General features: G+C 41.5%; 1 protein-coding gene across 4 annotated transcripts in view; it reads left to right on the top strand.

Moving 5' to 3' along the window:
• The window catches only part of gfra4a (GDNF family receptor alpha 4a), a 266,508-nt gene that overhangs the window by 226,837 nt on the left and 19,052 nt on the right, over nt 1–20,619 (top strand). For all 4 annotated transcript variants that reach the window (XM_071498094.1, XM_071498096.1, XM_071498095.1 and 1 more), the window contains 5 exons: nt 2,662–2,943; nt 4,394–4,474; nt 12,461–12,800; nt 16,283–16,392; nt 17,994–18,128. In XM_071498094.1, the coding sequence (XP_071354195.1) occupies nt 2,673–2,943; nt 4,394–4,474; nt 12,461–12,800; nt 16,283–16,392; nt 17,994–18,128 (937 nt within the window). In that variant the 5' untranslated portion in view covers nt 2,662–2,672. The remainder of the gene's footprint in view (nt 1–2,661; nt 2,944–4,393; nt 4,475–12,460; nt 12,801–16,282; nt 16,393–17,993; nt 18,129–20,619) is intronic.

Below are 20,619 nucleotides of genomic sequence, written 5' to 3' on the forward strand. Positions count from 1 at the left end.
GGACGATGAGATCTTCACTTGAGTGGCAGATGCTTTCTCTCTGTGGCATCCACAAACATCCTAAACCCATAGCAACGTGCGTCTCGCCCCACTTGTCTGTCTAGACTTTTATTGACAGTTTGCTGCTAGATTAGCCGACTCCACTGAAAGGTTGAGAAGTCTCCTGGTGGGCACGTGGCAGTCAACCCCTTTTTTTCCCACAGCTGCAGGAGTCTTCAGCTCAGGATGTAAACTTGATCCAGTCATTCTGTACCCCTTTCTGTTTTATCTGATCATCTCTAAAGTCATGTCACCCAGGGAGAGTTACTCTGAGTTACAGTTTGAGTCAAACGGAGGTGTGGGATTCTGCCAGTCTTGTCAGTCTCTCGGTGGAGAATTAGCGAGCTCCTGCCTTCATCAGGATACTGCTTTCGCTCCTCATCACTTGATTGAGCTGTGATGGAATCAAATTTGATTAGACTTAATTACTGAACAACTCACTACACAGAAAGTCTCACCAAGTAGCCGGTGACACAAAAATGCTTTTGGACATTATTTCAGGGAACCAGTTCTTCTTGTTTCAAGCTAATCTCTATCACTTTGTATAGTATTTAAAATACTGAGAGAGCAGTAAATATTAGTACCCTAAATACATAAGAAATTGTAACCCCCCTAATCATCTTATTCCACTCTGACAGGATTTCACATATATTCTTTATCAGCTTCCTCCAGCTCTTCATTGTAGCTGTATGGTGTTTACACTGGGGGAAATATTCAAACCCAAGACTCCATATTTTTATGGCTACACCTTCCCTCAAATGGAAATATTCTGGTTGTCTCGTGCATCACTTCAGAGGCCTGACAGATTTGGTATGTTTGGGATCTCCACTAGAGTTAAAAAATAAAGTTTGTGCAAGTTTAAACAAAGTTTGGCTGCACAACAAGAGCTTGTGTCGACTGACTCACTGTTAAGTTAGTGGATTTCTTTTTAGCAACAAGTTGTGAATGGAGTGCCATGAAATCTGGTACAGGTATCCATGGTGCCTAGACAATGAGTCCTGATGACCTTTGTGATCCCTTGACCTCTACAGTCACCATGATTTGGCCATGATTTAGTTCAGACATTTGTGTCCCCTTCAGGATCAATTGTAATAACTTTGATGACCCCTTAAACTTTTCCTTTAGCAACAGGTTGAAATTTCAATTTGTCCAATGCTCCATGGCCAATTAGCAAATTACTTAGCAAATGTTAGCATGCTAACTTAATATGGTGACCATGGTAAACGATATAACATCAGCATGGTAACATTGTCACTGTGAACATAGTAGCATGTTAGCATTTAGCTCACAGCAGGACTGTGCCTAAGTACAGCCTCACAGAGCTGCTAGCATGGCTGCAGACTCTTCATCTTGTTAATTTGTAGTTTAGATCAGTGCAACCTTGTGGATTCATTTAAAATTCTACATCTGAGAGATGTTGTGTTATTGTTACTCTATATGAATGTTGTTTGGAGCAATATGTATATGCAAGTTATCTCAAACCAGACACATGGATGGATTAACACCACTGCATCATTATTAAGAGTGAGTCTAAGAGCTCTTAGACAGTAGGGAATATACTGTCATTTACTGTCTTTAGGGGATTAAAGTTTGCATCAAATCCACGTTCATTTGCATCAACAGTAAACACACTGCCCCCCCACAAATGCTGCAGCTCCTCTCTGGGCCAAACTGTAACAAATATGACACTTTGTTTTGACTGCAGCTGAAACACTGTAGTGTAATTTTGAACATGTCAGGATGTATTGGTGGGATGCATCCACTCCCACCCCCCACCCCACCCCCAAGTTTCATCAAAATCCAGTCAGCAGTGTCAGATGTATTCCATGTGACAACAGTATGAATTCATGAATAATATATACCCCCCCAGGTTTATGAATGTCATTTCAAAATGCTGGAATGCAGTATTGAGATGCATCGTTGACCGAGTTTGATCACTCCTGACAGGGGATGTAAAAATGTAATCTAATTATTAAATTCAGTTTAATTTAGATTATTTTAGCAATGACTCAGTGGCTCATTAAATCTCACATTCATTCACCGCTTTGTTTTGATTCACTTAAAGGAGCAATCCACCGATTTTTACACAGTTTGACCCATACTTACATACAGTCGACCTTACTAGAGTATCCTTTTAAAATGATTTTTCTAACACATGCAAACCTGAAACCAAGGTGCACAGCTCAAACTCACACAGCCGCTCAGCAATCTACAACAGAAACATAGCTTGTGTTTTGTAGTTTGTATTTTTCTTCCTGTTATATAGCAGCTGAAAACCCAGGTACAACAGCTATTAGGCAAAAAGTGCAAGCATAACATGCTTTCAAGGTTACAGTGGCAGAACTTTTCCCAAGTCATCAACATTCAGAATTTTATGTTTTCACAAATTTAATTTGTGGCTTTAAGTTTTGCTTGTTTTCTAACTTTCAGCGCAAACAATTTATTTCAGTGTTTTTTTGTTATTGTTTGTTTATTCAGGGTTGAAATATAACTGAAATATTTCTCAGCCAGTAGTTTTGTATTTATAGGAAAGAGTGTACAGACAAGTAATCCACCGTACAGTCTCATCATGGGGGAACACAGCGTGACAGTAACCCGTCCTCCGTCTGTCTCATCTTTCAGGAGTCCCACGTATGGCTCTGTCTATGGGAGGGAGGGACTGCCTGCGTGCCGGAGACACCTGTTCCAGCGATGACACCTGCAGCCCGCGACTGCGCACCCTCAGGCAGTGTGTGGCGGGGGATGGCAGTGTGAAGCTGGGGCCTGGGGCGCGAAACCAGTGTGAGAATGCCATGACGGCACTGCTGTCCACCCCTCTGCATGGCTGCCAATGTAAACGAGGCATGAAGAAGGAGAAGAACTGCCTGAGCATCTACTGGAGTCTGCACCAGTCTGTGCTGCACGGTAAGACTGGTATTAACCCGCAAAATCTGATGGTTCTGCTCCCAGGAGGAGGGAGGGAGCAGATACAGTACATCACTTACGTGGGATTATCAAGTGTGTGCCGCCCAGTACACATGAATTAGGTGTCCACCTCCAGGCAGCTCAACAAAAATGAAAAGAGTGATTATTGTGTCAAAAATAGTTCAAACTGAGGGTCCTTTTGTTCCATCCACACTTAATTTCAAATGTTTTGCACTGACTGTCATTGTCATTTCCTACATTTAGTTCCATTATTTGTGGTACAGTAACATTCAAAGTTGGGCATTTGGCTCATACTATTATATTCAGAACAATTGAAAACTAGGGCAACAGTAGAACAAGGCTGACAACATCCTGCAAGTTAAATGCAAATGTAAAAGACGTGACATTGAGACAGTAAACTCACAAAAACAAATAGTAAAGCTCAACATACATCAGTCATTATTCTTAGTGCCACCAATATTCGTGAGGTACAATACATAAGGTATATAAGGTAACACGTCATTCTCAAGGCCATTCCCTTAGGTCCATTAAAGCATTAAAGCTACATTCATTGACTCATGCATGGGCAAAGGGTGCATGCATGGGTCTCTTAACAGCTCCTTCAGGAACCTCATGCTGCTTTGAGAACTTACATATTAAAATGCTGATTGCCAGACTAGTTGTATAACTCCAAGTGCTGATAAGTGGTTTTGGACCTGAAATTACATGCTTTTCTTGCTGTGTTTGTAAGAATAGTTGGTTTACTTCAGAGTTTAAATTCTTTTCCATGAAGTTGAGACTGGAGTACAAACTGGGTAAAATGGAAAATCTACCTCAGGGCCCCAGCACCCTAGGGCCCCAAAAGTCCCAGGTTCACTGCATATCAGTTATTAATGTTGACTAGACTGATGGTCTTTGTTAGCCATGTTTCTTTCCTGCATAAAATAGGTAATACATTGTGCTCACGTGGTGCAGATTTCTGAATTCAGTTGTATTTGTTAAAATTACCACAAACTAACTGACACACCAGAAACATGGAGCCAGGTAGTATTATTCCAACATCTTTTGAATGCATTATATACTGAGGGAACATCTGCAACAGCAAACATCATTGTTGCCATTTGATTTGTACCAGAGTTTTGGTAAAGCTAGTTTTTATAGTGTTGGTTTGTCTCCGGTCTGCTTCTTGACAGGGCACATGCACAGAGGGCAGGAGTTGAGGGGTGGGGGGTCAGTGTGGTGCCCCAAATCCCCCTAACAGGTTAATCCAGCCATGCATTAATTTGTCTGTTTATAATTTTGTGTGGAATTGTCACAATACACAGTATATAAAATGTGTTTGTTTCAGTGTTTTAGGACACTAATTCAGCAGTTGAAAAAGAAGAAAAGGACAGTAATTCTTTGGGTTGTCATGGCAACAGAAAGTAACCTCTGTCCTCTGTGTTGGCAGGACTCAGTCTGGTGGAGAGCTACCCGTATGAACCGGAGGAGAGGGGCTCCGACTACGTTCGTCTGGCCTCTATTGCTGCAGGTGAGTGGACTGCTGCTGCCTTCACTTACTCCAAAAAACCCCCCCAAAAAACGTTATGTCTAAAGTTACAAGCCTCCATTTTTCACCCCCAAAAAATAAACTTACATGAGTCCCAACTAGGCTATAAGCATAAGAAAGAGCAAATCGAGATGTTACCCTGCGTCATTTTGACAGAGTAGACAGGTGGATATGCAGGTGGGTTTCTAAAGTGTTTGATGAGTAACAGCTCACACTTTGCTTCTGTCTTGCCTCTGAGCCTGTGGGCAAGCCGCTGGGCTTGTATGTGCTGCTGTTAGCCCCTGAGGCACAGATTAATTACCTATTTATTTTAATGCAGCTGGAAGCAGCAACACTGAAGGGGGGGTGGAGACAGAGAGCGTGACGGAAAGAAAGATAAAAGTCACAGTAAGAGGCGAGACGGAGAGAGAGACAGAGGAAGTGAGAGAAAGAAAATGGAAGACAGACAGAGATGGTTTGTTTACTCAAACAACACTACATTTTTCCTTCGTGAGGTCTGGATAGAGAGAGGCTCCACACAGATGAGGAATTACATTGTTTTTACATTTTTTTTCATGGAAGAGGACAGAAAGTCAAGTGTTTTGTTTTCTCCAACAGCAATTGTAGTCTGGATGACTGGAGCTGAGATGGAGAGTCTGTGGAACTTAAATGATGACGCAAATGAAGTGATTAGAATGGAAGGCATTCAGTCATTCAAAGGGAGGACACTGCTTAATCTCAACAGTCAAATACAGTGCGTTTTTCCCACATGATGTAATTATATTAGCTGTTCTATTGCCTTCATATTAGCAGTGCCAATGAAGTCTTTCTGGAAAATAGATTTATACCTGTGATACACAGTATGGTGTAAGTTTGATGTATAATACTGAGCATCCTTTCTCTCTCAGGAGAAACTGACAGGAAGCTCGCTGTCACCTCAGTGTATCTTTTAGAAAGACAGTGGTGTTTATTATATTAATTATGGGAATTGATGTATCCTTATGATGTTGAAGTTGCACTCGGTAGTTTGTTGGCAGTTCATAATGGCAATGGGGGTTCTGTGTCAAATACACATTGCATTATTTCAAGCTTGAAGTAATGCAAGGTGACATTAGCAAACTGAGAGAGGCAAATGATTTAACAGTGTTGTTGAGGACAGTTCAAGAGAGTCTGCATAACACCCTCCAAGGTAAATTCAATGTTACAGTTATACTATTATACTCACCAGTATAATTGCGCAGAGCAAGGGCCATGGTAGTTCTACTAGACACAGCTTTACAACAGATTCTGTTCTGAACTGTAAGGCGTCTGACATGTTATGATTTTCCACAGCCTTGTAAAACTGTGTGTGCACACAAGCCAGTTAAATGATGATTCCAGTTTATTAAATAGGTTTAGCCATTGCTTTTATCAGTAGCTGATAATCTTACTCGCCAAGGTAGCATCTGAGTGACATCTCTAAAATGCAATCTGAAAGGCAAGAAACAGGAGCAGTCAGTCGATCTGATCAGTGTTGTTTAACCTCTAGTTTAGCTGGAAGTAGTTGGAAGGGAGGGCTAAGGCAAGCAGTAAAATTATATCCCAAACTGTTGTTGTAGATATCCAAACATCAAACACAGGTTACAGTCTCACCTCCTGATTTAATGTTGACCTTCTGTACTGTCAGTTGTTGTGCAGTGATGTATTACTACCAATATTTCAGGAGTGCAAATAATGAGGTTTAGGTTTTTAGTCTTACCAAACTGTTGCTGTGTTCAGAAATTTGCAGTGTTTACACTCTATCTAATTGCCCGACTGCTCAGGTGTCTGGCCCCCTTATACTTGTTGCTGTTTTTCTGGCAGCGATTAACGTAGTTATCATAGAGTACAATGTTGTCATAACAGATAAACCAAAAGCAAAAGCTATGACAACAAGATCCAAGGGAATAATAGATCTTCACCAACATTTAAGTGACTTAGAGAAAATTATTAAACTGAGGACTTGTTTAAGTCCTCAATATATATTGTATATACTGTGGTTTTCAAACACTGATAGTGTGGTTGGTATAAAGTAGATAATCATAGTGAAAAATTACTGCAGCAATGATAGCAGCTCCAATGGCAAGGCGGCAAAACAAGTGGCCAAAGTGCTCTGATAACTAGACACAATGATGCCATTATGACTAACTAGATCATCTTATTGCATCAGTCATCACGTGGGTCAACAAGGACCCTGATCCCCAGTGAGGAAAGAGGCTAGGATTGAAAAGTTTGCTACCGGAACAAACTCTACTCTCCATGTGCTAGAGGAACGTTGTACCAAGGGCGGTCCTCATCGTGGCCTTTTATACAACAACTGAAAATCCAAAAAAGGAGCAGACTGAAATGGTCTAGGGAAGAGTATTAATATGTCATGGAGGCATTTTACACCACTTCACTGAACCCAACAGTGACATCAACGTCCAAAGCTGCCTATAAGATCTGGCGAGAAAAACACGGACAGATTGAACCTTGATGCCAGCAAACTATCAAGTATCAGGCAGACATCATTAAAAACCAAAGACTAACAGACCTCGAACTCGAGAACACCTGAGAAAAGATCAGAGTGAACTTCCCCAACACGATCAGAGAGGAGCTAAACATCAACAGGTGGTACGAGATATCAGCAGCTGGTGAGGAGGTTCAACAACCACCACTGCTGAACCTTCAGAAGTACAACACCAAGCAGAGGCAGTCTACAACAGTACAACAATGAGAAAGCAGCAGAAATGACAGCAAGTATGTGGCAGAGATGGGAAATACTGAAGGAAATGTCTATCGAAGTAATCCCAAAAATCGAGAAAGACCACTACTCCAAAGAGGAAATCTGAATCACCAATGAAGAAGTCAGAAACATCAAGGACAAGATGACAAGACCAAAGAATCAACCAGCTCATATACACAGCCACTTCAGCCAGCACAGACACAGGAGGAGAAAGACTGAGACCACGACAGAAACAGAGAAAACAACCACTTTGGAAAGAGAAAATCAAGAAGGAGATGACAAGATTACTGCAAAGACAACTACCACTCCTGAGTGAAGGAAAAAAAGCCCTCCAATATCAAAGAAAGAAAAAAAGCAACAGCTTTTACAAAAGCTCAAAATCAAATAGGATGATATACCAATAGCAAAAAAGAGGCTGAAGCAACAGATTCAAGAAAAGGCAGAGACACTTGACAAGAGGAGCGAGTTCTTTAAGGCAAAAAAAGATCTTCAAAGGAAATGCCAAGAAATTCTACCATGAGCTGAACCGAACCACCCACTCCTATAGAAGTCGAGGATTTCTGGAAGAAAATCTTTCCACATGATGACTGATGATTGATGATGATGATGATGATGATGAGTGTTGAGTGGTACTGGCAGATCTGGATCCTGCTGCTCCGGAGTCAAGAGATACCTGCAGAATAAGGACAGAGAGAAAAGGCACAAACTACAGGAGACAGAAGACACAAAGTTAATGAAATACAATATGCACTGTATGGTCTCTTTAAATAAAAATGTACACATGAAAGTTTTACCATAACCAACTGGAGTGATGGTCAGACCTACGAAAAATAAGGCCTTAGGCTGTAGAATAACGGAATCATCCTTTAATTTTAATTTTTTTTTTTTCATTCGTCAGTGATGATGTACAATAGACACTAAACTCAGTTTAGAAAATATATATTGCACCAGATTTTAGCTTATTGGCTTAGTTTGGTGACTGGACTTCTCATTGGTTTTTATTTTATTTGCTATTTATTTATATCTAAATAGAAGTTGGTAAAACAATGGCATCTAGTTTGGTAGAGAGAGGAGTACTTAGATACTTAAAGGTCCCATATTGTACACTTTTCCTGTGTTTTATTTGAAGTTTTGATTAAGATATATTTGTGATTTTAAGCACCAAAAACCATCTCAGTGTAGTTTTACATCTCCTCTCTCAGGCTTCTCCCTGGAGCTCTAGTAACAACAGGTTGGTGAAGAGAGGCTCTGAGTCTCTCTTCTGATTGGCTGACTGTTTTCTGAGTGATCGAATAAAAATATAGCAGATGACTGAGAGCGGTGACTGCTTTGTTGTGACATCACAAAGTTCCAGAAGTCCTGACAGCTCGTTTTAAGGCTCAGTTTCCAAACACGGGCTCTGTGCATTTCTCTGTGGACATGGAAATATCATTTAATACAATATGGGACCTTTAAAATCATCTGCAGTTTTGAATTGGGCTCAGTCCAATGTTTATGTTTAGAAACCAAGATTTTAGAGGAAAGATGGAATAGGATATTGCACCTCTCATGTGTATCTCCACTCTGTAGCATAAGCAGACATATACTCCCCCACAGCAGAGCTACTGTACAGTACAGCTCCTCTCAGGCTTCCTTCATTCCTTCATTTTCATGGATCTTCCTACAACATCTCAGCCAGCTATTTTCAAGCCCACTATGTATCCCGGCAGTGCACTGTGGTGGTGATATCAGCTCAGCACCGTTCATGATTCCCAGAAAATCAGCAGGCACGTGGTAACATTCACCCTCGTCTCCATAACCAATTCGTTTTCTGTGGGCTTGTTGTGCATAATTGAGTGAGATCACAGATTAGGGAAATGGGATAAACTGCTCACCTGTTTGTGGGAGACAGTGGGTGTATGTAAGTGGAAGAAATTGCACATAAAAACCATGAGAAAAACTAAACCGTTCCAATTGAGTAGAGGTCCCCTTTAACATGCTTGATCATATGTTTTGTGACCTTATACATAAGCTGCTTATTAAAATGACACCACTCATTTCAGGCTGCTTTGAATTACAGCTATATCAGACCTGCACTGTGCAGTCTCCTCGTAAATTTCACTCCACTGACTCCACGGGAGGTCAAAGTTGACATCCATGCTATGCATCTCGACAAGACGACTGCCAAAACAACAAAGACGTGATTAATGGATGTTTTTCTGCCCTTATAGCATCTCTCCCTCAAACAGAGTAATGACCCTTTTCAAAGATGTATGCAGTCGCCACAGCTCATCATATTTTGAGGAGTATTCAAACAACATTTGAATGAGAGTGCTTCACCCTTTGCCAATTAATCAGGTAACTAAAGTCAAGTCAGTGGTATCAAGGATATGCCTCTGTTAAGACACATTAGATGTTCTGCACCAAGAAGTAAGCTTTTTAATGCATCATTAGCTTCTATTAGTGACTGAAATTGTTTTTCCTTACTAAGATTTTCTACTTCATGCATCATGGTTGTAAGGCAAATACTCTTTTGTTTTCATTGGGTCTCTGGTGCAATAGGTTAGTCAACAGCTTTGTAAGGCAATGAGGAATGGTACTTTGCATCAGAACTGATACAGTAACTATGAGGGTAAAGTGTAAGGCTTTAAACTGGAGGATATTTATGACGAGATTAGGTGAACAGTGTAGGAATTCTAGCGCTGTCATTGTCCTGCTGCAAAGTACAACATGTCAAGAGTCTGTGTATAAAAAAGGCTACAGTTTCAGCATTGATCTTAAAATGTGAATGTGACCACCCTCAAAGAGTCTCAAAGGAATACTCCACTGAAAGTCTATCTGTTGAGTATCAAACACTCACCCTGCGTAGGCTTGAGAAGTGGCTCTGAAGGGTTTGTAGCTGGCTCCATTGCGGTGGTTTCCTAAATATAGCAAAGACAATCAGTGTCATGGCCAGAAAAGTATTAATGTATTAAAATGTCTATATTAACATCTGGTTTAAATTCAGCTTCTTTAGCATAATGTTTTTCTTTGCTGATCTGTGTGTTCATTATGTTCAAAACACTGGTCGATTTGGCCTGAAACTGCCAAACACCTCGGAAGTTTGGAGCAATGAAAAGGCAAACACTAATTTTATATTTGCATCTTTACTACAGACATCTCTGTGCTCTACTGTCTTATCTTTGATTTATGTTCAATTCTAGCATCTTTTTAATAATAGCTGTCTCCAAAAATACACATTAAATGATTTTTCAGCCCTTAGTAGCATCCTACAGAACCTTCAGTCTCATTACCATATGGCCCCAAAGTGCTACAGCAACAAGGTGGGGCAGGCTGTATGTAGCCTGCAAAGCCAAACCCAGGGTGGAAAAAATCTGTATAGACCTCACTGCACCTCTTGCTTGTTAACCAAACTGCTCTGAGCACAAGGTAATAACTGAATCAACATTTTTATTGACTCTTTTCTCCCATTTGGATTAAGGCGTTGACAGTAAGAGAAAGATAATCAAAGAGATTTTGGTAAGAAAAATGACAAAGGGTGACAAAAAATAGCATTTTGAGAAGTAATGGAGACACATCTCTCCCCAGGAGAAAACTACAAACTCTTCAGGGCAACCTTTGACATGTACAGGTTGTCAGTAGCTGACAGATTTGCAGCTTACTTTAAGAGTTTTTAAGTGTGATGACATCTTTGTTGGATGATCTGTAGGAAATTTGAGAACACTGCAGTTAGACAATTATGTGTCCATGTTCTTCAAACTGATGAATACAATAAAGCTTTTGGGTACTAGTCATATCATAATCGTCAATAATGGACAAGATTATTGAATTAAAACACAGTTTGACAAACACCAGATTTTCTTTTACACTTTAACCATTCTCTTCAAATTCACTGTGATCTGTCACTGTCTGAAAAAGTCAAACTGCACTGTATTATATACTACTATATTACTGCAACTGGAAAACAAGCTAGGGCGTGAGTGCCTTCAGCCTCCAGTGGCTCCAGTGAGGAACAGCTCAGGCTTGCGGTTGCACTGGGCAGCTCTGAGGTGTAAATGTGTGTAAGGCATGAATGTGAGGCAGGATGTTCCTGGATAAGAGCATGCATGCTCAGCAAGTCTCCTCTGAATAAATAATGGCTTAAAAAAACACAATGACAAGGATTTCACATGAAAACTTATGTGCATATTCAGTTTCCCATGCATGAGGCCACTGGATGCAATTTGTCATCCACCCTGCAGTTCCATCAGGTCCTCCCATCCCACAACCGCCTCCCCCCTCGGCTGCTTAGCAGTTAAGTTGGGAATAACCTATGCTTTGTGATGGGTTGTTAGCTTGCTCTCCAAGGCCATTCATATTTTATGTGACAGCTTGGCGAGAGCCGAACTCACCAGGAGACACAACTACAGGCAGTTTACAAATTAATGAGCGGCGCTATCTGCCAGAGAAGCTGAGTGTCATCATGGCTGTATTGACTGGGAGGTCACTTGGGAAAAAAAAAAAAAAACACATGATGATGGATTGGGAAATAATGCGGCCAAAAAAAGATGGTTATGAAAGGGACTTTCCACTGCCTCCACAAAGGTGGCTCATTACCACACAAGTCAGAGGGAGAATGGGCACTGAGGGAGGCAGAGGTGGACAAACTTGAGGAAGAATGGATGGAGGAGAAGGGAGAGAAAACTGACTGGAGGAAGGGAAGAGACAGATGGGATGGGGGTTATGGCAGCCCTGAGAGTAGCAGGCACACAGCGAGGGAGAGAGATGGCTGAGGGAAGGAGGGAGTCAGGTGAGTCAGGGATGGACCCAGATGTAGGGAGGTAGTGTTGGAAAGATGGATAGATGGATGAAGGGGAAGGAGCAGTAATTACAGGCCTTGTGTGGTTGGAGAGATGGAGGAGACGCTTTTTCAGTGCTGCCACTCTGCATTAACGCAGCTGAATGAATTATTCAGCCATTAGGCCTCGGCTGAAACACATCCAGTGCCAGGGCTCATGCAACATTTAAACACCATTCATGTTCTATTCATTACAAGGGGCCCTATTACATATAATCATCATTTGGTTTAGTTTGTACTTTAAGAGACACAGTTCTGTTTTCTTTCTGTAAATGCAACACTGCATGTAAGTGTAAAGGTGAGAGTAGCAAGTCAATCCCAACTCCAATTAGGCCTTGAAATCATTGGTAAACATTGCCTGGGATTTGATTTTCTCAAACCACACAGAGCAATAAAATACTTTCTGCCTCCCATTTGTTTCTTCTTCTAGAGTCTGAAGTGACAACAGTGAACCGCTGCCTGGATGCTGCCAAGGCGTGTAACATAGATGAGACGTGTCAGAAGCTTCGTACAGAATATGTCTCAGCCTGCATCCAGCCATCAGCCCGCTCAGGGCCATGTAACCGACCAAAGTGCAACAAGGCGCTGAGGAAGTTCTTTGACCGTGTTCCTCCTGACTACACCCACGAGCTTCTGTTCTGTCCGTGCACCGACACAGCCTGCGCAGAGCGCCGGAGGCAAACCATTGTGCCGTCCTGCTCCTACGAAGACAAGGACAAGCCCAACTGCCTTGCTCAGCTGCGCATCTGCAAGGCTGACTACGTGTGCAGGTAGAAATAGTAAATGTTGTCTTACATGCTGCCTGCTGCTAAGAGCAATTTACACTTAATTTCCTGAGTTGACATCCTTTGATCCACTGAATTTGTAGTATCTATGGCTTTATAGCTCAGTTACTGCAAATCTCATACACGTTACATTAATGCAGAATCTTTTTCAAAGCATACTGTAGTTATTAGATATCTGCTGTCTTGTTCTTGTTTGGTCTTAACACAGAACAAAATAGAATTTGCAGTGACTTGACACTAAGAAATTGGTGAGTCTGGACAGCAAACACTGATTGATTTGGAAAGTCCTGGTGCGTTCAAGTGCTGCTGTGAAGCTCTGATGTCTGAGATTTGAAGCTGAATTAAATGTTTTTTGAATAGGCAGAAAGTAGACTCCCACTTAAAAGGAGGAACAAGCTTTGATACACTATATCAGCTTATCGAGTTCTTGTGTTTAACTTGTTAGCAAACACTTGCCAGGGGTTACTGACACATCCAGCATCTTGTTTGATCTGCCAACTCCTGAGAAAACTATCTTAGTCTCTTTGTCTTGTTAGATGTTTGACCAGCTTCACCAGCCACTTGTTTACTTTGGCTCTCTGCTGTTTTACACTGGACAGATATTCTACAATGGACTTGTGCAAGCCGGAGGGGTAGTGTGCGAGACCTGGATCAGCTGCTGCTACTACGTAACTCCAATTGCATATAAAAGTAGACATGAAGCAAATTAGCATTCATGTGAAGTCATGTTTGTTTCCACCTGATGAAGGACCTTCTGAGACTCTCCTTTTAGCTCTGTTTTGGTCTCCTGAGACAAGGAGCTCGCTTTTAACAGCTAAATGTTCTTTTTTTTATTCACCACCTGGTCGGCGGGTGGTGAACAGTCAATTTATTAGAGCTTTATTTTATTTAATTATTTATTTATTTTACTGAAAACAGCTGTCTGCTGCTGGAAACAGGATTGATGTGAGAAATGAGACTGCACCACAACAGTCAGTTGCTATAAAACCAGGACACTAAAAAGCTCTGCTGAGCTATGGATTTGGATGTAATAATTCTCTGTATGAGATAACACTTTCTCTCAGTTGATTCAATCCTAATATATAATAAATATGGATTAATACAGCTTTAATAAGGTGCAAGTTCTGCAACCTAAGGCTCAGTCATTCAGCATTTAAAATGGCACAAACTCATTACGAACTCACATTTCAAAACAAAACCCAATAATTAGTGGATTATCTCAAGCATTGAGCTCAGCTTTGGTAAATTTGACATGCAGTTTTACAACATTGACCCATAATAATCTGTCGCGACAGTGCTGACCTTTGAGTGAATGGAGAGTCCAAAACAGAGGGAGCTAGTGTAGCTAGCTGTCTTGAGCAATCTGCTTGTATGTCAGAATATAAACTGCTCCACAACAGTGTAAGACAGTTATGAGGCAGGAGTTAATATCCAAATCACAGGAGCTACAATTTGACAGATGCCCCAGCCTACAAATCATACTGTCCAGACAACAAAATTATCATCATCCTCATCAGTGAAATTGAAATGCAAAAACAATCATTCCAGCTGAAATCATGACTCATATTGCACAGTAGTATAGAAAATGATGACAATGTGATTTTTTTTTTTTTTTTAACAAATATTTGAGCCCTAGTAGAAATATGTCTCTTGAGTAAACTGTGTGATTTGACTTACTGTCTCATTACCAGCTAAGTTAACCAGCTTGCTAACTGACAATTTGCAAGCCAGCTAGCTTGGAGAGCTATTATAGCTGACTAGTGCTAGCATATTCGCAGCTGGCTAGTCTGTTAGTGGTAACAGTTCAAGGACCACAAAGCCTTTATGCTGAAGTACATATACTGCAACTTTACAGCAGCACATGAATGCACCAAGGAAAAAGACTTCAAATCAAACTACTTTCAACTTTAACTTGGTTTATTAAAAAAGAATGATGTTGGCAGACACTGGATGACTTGTCAAAGAAAGCTGCTGTGAGCTGATTTTGATGACTGAATACAACATGCGGCACTATCTTCACCACAGTTGTCTTCAGTATGAAGTGCTTTGTCCCTCAGGACAATTAATGGCATTGTGTATCTTGGAAGATAGGTCTGGCTAGTATGATATGTTCATTTAAATTTAATTAGTGAGCTGTGTTTAATTAATTCAATTGTTATACTCATTAACTGTGTTTAATTAGTTCAATTAAATTCTGTATTCATTTTCTGAGGGACGCAGCCATGCAACAAGCAGCCATGTTTCAATAGTCATTATTAGAACAGCCATTATCGCTTGGGATTCACACATGGCTCTCCTGCCAAAGTGCTGAGAAAACATGTATTTACATACAGCCAAGACATCATCAGGATCAGTGAGTACTTTGCAGAGAACGAACTTTATTAGGGTCATCTTCAAATGGTCTGAATAAGTATATTTATTCTGAGTTAAATCCCTGTGTACACTGATAAAAACAAAGATTTCTCTCCAGTTTAAACTGACTGTAAACATCAAGGCAGAAAACTAACAATGTCTTATGACATCATTAAAATGCAGAGGGTGTATTGCTTTCTCTCACTGGAGACTGAAAACATGGAGTTCTCAGACCCATCCAGTCAGCCTCCTCTCTCTGACAGGAAATGGTCGCCAGCATTTAATCTAGTTCCTCTTCAAATGTCAGGAAGACAAAGGGCTTCATCTGTCACGGCCATCGATCAGGCATTATTCTCCACTGCTGTCCCGATGGATGATGCGTCTCAAGGCCCCTGCACGGCCCGCCAATCCCGCACCAGTCAGCTGGCATTAACCGGCAGCCTGCCGAGGATGCCTTCACTTAGCACAAAGCCTATGAGTTTTACACACATCCTTACAATGACATGACAAATGAGGGGAGAGCAGGGAGTTGTGGTGCCCTGAGGAAATCCTGTTGCAAATGCCAGTCGACGGGGGCCGATGATGCGATATGATGGCCGCGATAGCCTTGTATGATGATGATGGTGATGATGATGATGAGGCTAGATGTCTGGGCGAATGGCAGGAAAGGTGAAGGAAGGATGGCAGAGCGGCTGTGGGAGGAAGTATTTATGTGGAAGATCCATATTTGTCTAATCTCCTCATAGCCAGGCCTGCCAGGCAGCACCCACGGTATTTAGAGAGAAGAGCCAAGGCCTATCTTTGCCCCTCATTGACTCTTTACAGCCTGGCAGCCTTCCAGAAGACAACAGGCTGGGGAAAGCGGGAAGGAAAGAAAAAGAAGGATGAATGTCACCAAGGGTGACTGGAGTGGGGTTGAAGTGCTGCAGAGCAGGAGATCTTGAAGGGCGGAGGGAGTTAATGTAGGATTATATGTAGGTAGATGAGCATTGTGGGTTTCAGATGCATTACCTGTCGGTGAGAGCAAGCACCGGTGCTGGCCAGCCATCAGTGACACGATGTGTGCAGCAGCCAAGCATGAGTAAATGATGGATGGCATGTTATTGCTCCCACAGGTCTCGCTGGGCACAGTTCCAATATGATTGCCAACCCTCTGAGCAGAGCGCCAGTGGCTGCAAACAGGAGAACTACGGAGCATGTCTACTTGCGTACACCGGCCTGATAGGTAAGAACTAAATCTTTCTGTGCCACCTCTGGCTCACCCTCCTCCTGTGATGGATCAGGAACAAAAAGGTTTTAGAGGGAGGAAGGTGGAGAGCAGACAAGTACACTGAACAGGCCTGAAAAGAATGAATCAAGGATTGTGATGAGAAGCGTGGTTCAATGATCGATGGAGCGCTGATTAATGTGGCTGCAGCCTCGTTGGCATTATAAGTAGTGCAATTACAACTATTGACCGCTGTTTTGAGAGAATTATCCCTGATGTGACGATGAGTGGGAGCAGGCAGAAGCGGAGAAAACGCAGCTTATTGTGCTTTAGATAAAAACTTAACAAAGGATCACATAACGCACAAAAGGTTGTTAAAAAGCACTCAGTTTAAACATGTCATTATGGGACAATAATACCACACTGTACTGCTGCAAAAAGACGGAAAAAATGTTGTTTTGAGAGGGACTGAAGGGGTCAGACAAAGAAGATAGAGACAGAAAGCTGTGCAGCAGTGATTGGCCGTTCTAGACAACTGAAGTAGAAGTAGGACTCTGAGGTGTTGTTGTTTGGAAGCCTGGGACCCAGAAAATCGATTGAGGTAAATCAGAACTTTTTTGCCACACTGCTTCAAAGTGCAGCAATTTTATTTCCCACCTGCCTTAAAATACAAGCTACAAGGCTCTATTACCCTACCAAGCGAATGACTTCCCAGTCATTTCCTGCTGAAAAGTTCCGAAGACAGAAAAGAATAAAAAAGAATACATCCGAGAGACCTCTGTGATGGTGCCTGGACTTTGCACCAGGGGCGGCTGTACTTATCAAAGCCTGCCCCAGCAGATATGCATGTTAGAAACTTTAAACTAAAGGGAAAGCTACTGCACTTCTTGTTTTGACTTGATCTGTGGAAGGATCAAACAGGACTCACTGAGAGATCAACAGGAGGATAGTATATAAGCTAGCGGCTCTATCTCTTCTTTATGCATATCACATTTCAAATAATTGCCTGCCATGAGAGATCAGAGTATTCTTGGCAAATGTTAGCTTGTTTCCAACACTGATTCCTTTAAAAAAAGTAAATACACATACAGTATGACTTTGTTGGCTCAGTAATGCTGAGCCTTATCAGCAGATGTGATTGAATCAGTCAACATTTGATGGCCAGGCTTCCTGCCAAACTAACCTGCCAGTCTGTGTCTCTGTCTTGATGCACTCTGCTTTCATCTTTTGAAATTCCTCTCACTTTCTCTCTCAGTGAATGCATTTACATGCACACTAATAGTTCAGTCTTAACCTGATTAAGGCAGTGATGGCAGAAATTGCCACGTGTAAATGCCTTTATTTGATTATCATAATCAGGGTGAGGTCATAATCAGGCTAAGCATAACAAGATTAAATCAGCAATTCTGATCAAGCGTTCTTTGGTACATTAAGTTCCCCAGTCAAAGTGGTTTTTTTGCCTTTCTGTAAAAACGGCACATTTCATGAGGCGTTTACAAGGCGCACATTGTTCTAAATGACACAGAGCCACAGGCTGAGTAGCTGGAATAATAAAAGACAAGTTTTAGTTTCCCTATAAAAGTACAGGACTGTGTTGTTTCCTTCTCCTCCCTCTACAGGAAGCACAATAACTCCCAACTACCTTGACAACTCCACCTCCAACGTGGGACCCTGGTGCTCCTGTGCATCGAGCGGCAACCACAGGGAGCAATGCAGCGACTTCCTGGCTTTTTTCCACGACAACGTCTGCCTGAGTGAGTAACATCAATAATAGAGACACTATGGCAACACAGTAACAGTACAGCCCCGACAAAGAGCCAGGACAAGTGAGAGGATGAATGAAGTCTGACACAATAATCCAGGACACTGATCACGCAAATAACTTCCATGAGTTTGCCTAAACTCAGATACTGTTTTGTTTTGGTTTTTTTGTTTTTTTTTGTTTTTTTTTAAAGGTGAAGATCAATACCACTCTCATGTCTTCGCTTCAGATGTGTAGATTATTTTAGCAAGATTAGATTAGTTTATTTCTGAGTGACTGGAAGCAGGCAAAACAGCTAGCCTGGCTCCGTCCAAGGTTTTGCTGACTAAGCATAAAAGATCCAGTGTGTTGCCTTGTGAGCATTAGAGGTGCTGGTAGGTGTGTTTTTCAACAAAGAAACCAGGCTACTGTTTCCTCGTGCTAAACTGCTAACCTAAGATAACTGCCCACAAGCTCCAGCTCTGTCTGTAACACACAGAACACATCAGAATAAATACAGTATTTAAAAAAAAAACAGATGAATTGAACAATAATTGGACTCATAAGCTCGGTATATAAACCGAGCTACTCCGCTGTTCATCAGTGAGAAAGACAAGGAAACAGAACAAAGTCCTGCTCACACTGTCTGTCTAACATGTGATCTCTAGATCATCTCTCATTTTTCTGTCTTTTTTTTCCTGACACAAAATACAACATCTGTGATCTCAGACAAACAGCCCTGGGGAGAGATCAATTACACAGTAGGACTACACACTCACTCATTCTCAGTGTTTATTTCAGTCAATATTAATTTATCTCTTTGCACAAATAAGACTCGCAGACAAACATGCAGCAGTAGACATCAGTGACATGAGGCACACGGTAAAGGGTTATGACATGTGGTATAATTCTGTTTGGAAATGCAGGAACAATTATTTATGATAACATAAACACGTCTCCTTCAGTGGCAGCACAAATGATAAAACAAAGATATCAGTGACTGATAAACTGCAGCTGATGTTGCATCAGGATTATCACCAATCCTCTTTATCCCCTTTACCTTTTGTTGTAGCTTTTATTTATCCAACAACACCAGTAAAACAGCTATGATGAAAAGACACCATCCCTCTGAATGAGTGATGGCACTAGTGACAGAAGAATGACACCAGTGACAAAGTAATACAAACTATAGCTGCTGGTGTCGCAGCAGACTCTGCAGTTTATTTTGGGTTTTTATTGTTTCTAACAACAAAAGAAGACAAGTTCTTGTGCAGCTGTCGGGATGAGTAACAACACCAGTGACAGACCAATGACACCAGTGACAGTACAAAGCAAAACTGCAGCTGCTGTCATGTGGTGACAAAACAGAATGTCACTGTTTCTTAAATTTATACAAGGCTGTGTCTTAGTTCAATTATGACAAAGAGAAAAAGCATCAGCTTCTCATCAGACATCTCACATGTGGCTGATTCCACCAGACGCCTTCTGGCTCCGTCGCGGCTACCAGAAATGGTCCGATGCTGGTCTGGCCCGTGTGCAAAAGTCCACTGGACATACGACTGGAGACTCTCACCCACTGCTCCGGGACTGTTTTTGTCAGACCAGCTCACCTCTCGTGTGTGAAAGTCGTTTCACATTACAATCCACAAATTAGTGATATGAGAATGAGAATGAACAGCTGAAAAAACCCACTCAGAACCTTAATTATTTATACAATCATATGACAGGACATAAAGCTGGTCTGTGTTATTCTCCAACATTAGTTTAGATAGTCAGATGGATCCGATATCATATACAGTGGCAAGAAAAAGTATCTGAATAATTTTAAATTAGCTGGTTTTATGCTTTAATTGGTTATAAAATGTGATCTGATCTTTGAAAAAAGGGTTAGGAGAGTTAATGACTGGTTAACTTCCTTTGGCGGCGATAACCTCTGACCGGTGTTTTCTGTAGCTGCTGATCAGACCTGTACAATGTTCAGGGGGAATTTTGGACCATTCTTCCTGATAAGAGCTGCTTCAGCTCAGACATATTCTTAGCATGTCTTTTTTAAAGGGCTCTTTTCAGGTCCTTCAGGTCTGAGCTCTGACTCCAACAGGTGGATTTTCTTTTTCTGAAGTTATTGTTGTTGTGGTAGATTTACTTTGATGTTAAGGGTGAATTATCCTTCTGCATCACCCAGGTTGTACTGAGCTTCGCCAGGTGGACACCCACCCTGACATTTTCCTGGAAGAGACCTTGATAAACTTGACTTGAATTCCCTTTCATCTCAACAATATCGAGCTGTTCAGGCTCAGAGCCCCAAATAATGATGCCCGCTCCACCGTACTTCACCTTTGTGATGGTTTTTTCCCATTTTATACCGTACAAAGTGCTGCTTGTTCTTTCCAAACAATTCAACCTTAGTTTCATCAGTCCAGAAAAGATTTTTCCTGCAGTGTTGTGGAGTCCGAAGTGGCACTTTGGCAAACTCCAGGCCTGTATATGACGTTTTTTTGGAGAGA

This window comes from Trachinotus anak, unplaced genomic scaffold, assembly GCF_046630095.1.
Source record: "Trachinotus anak isolate AG129_WGS33_773 ecotype Australia unplaced genomic scaffold, CSIRO_AGI_Tana_v1 ptg000015l, whole genome shotgun sequence".
Classification (NCBI taxonomy): Eukaryota; Metazoa; Chordata; class Actinopteri; order Carangiformes; family Carangidae; genus Trachinotus; species Trachinotus anak.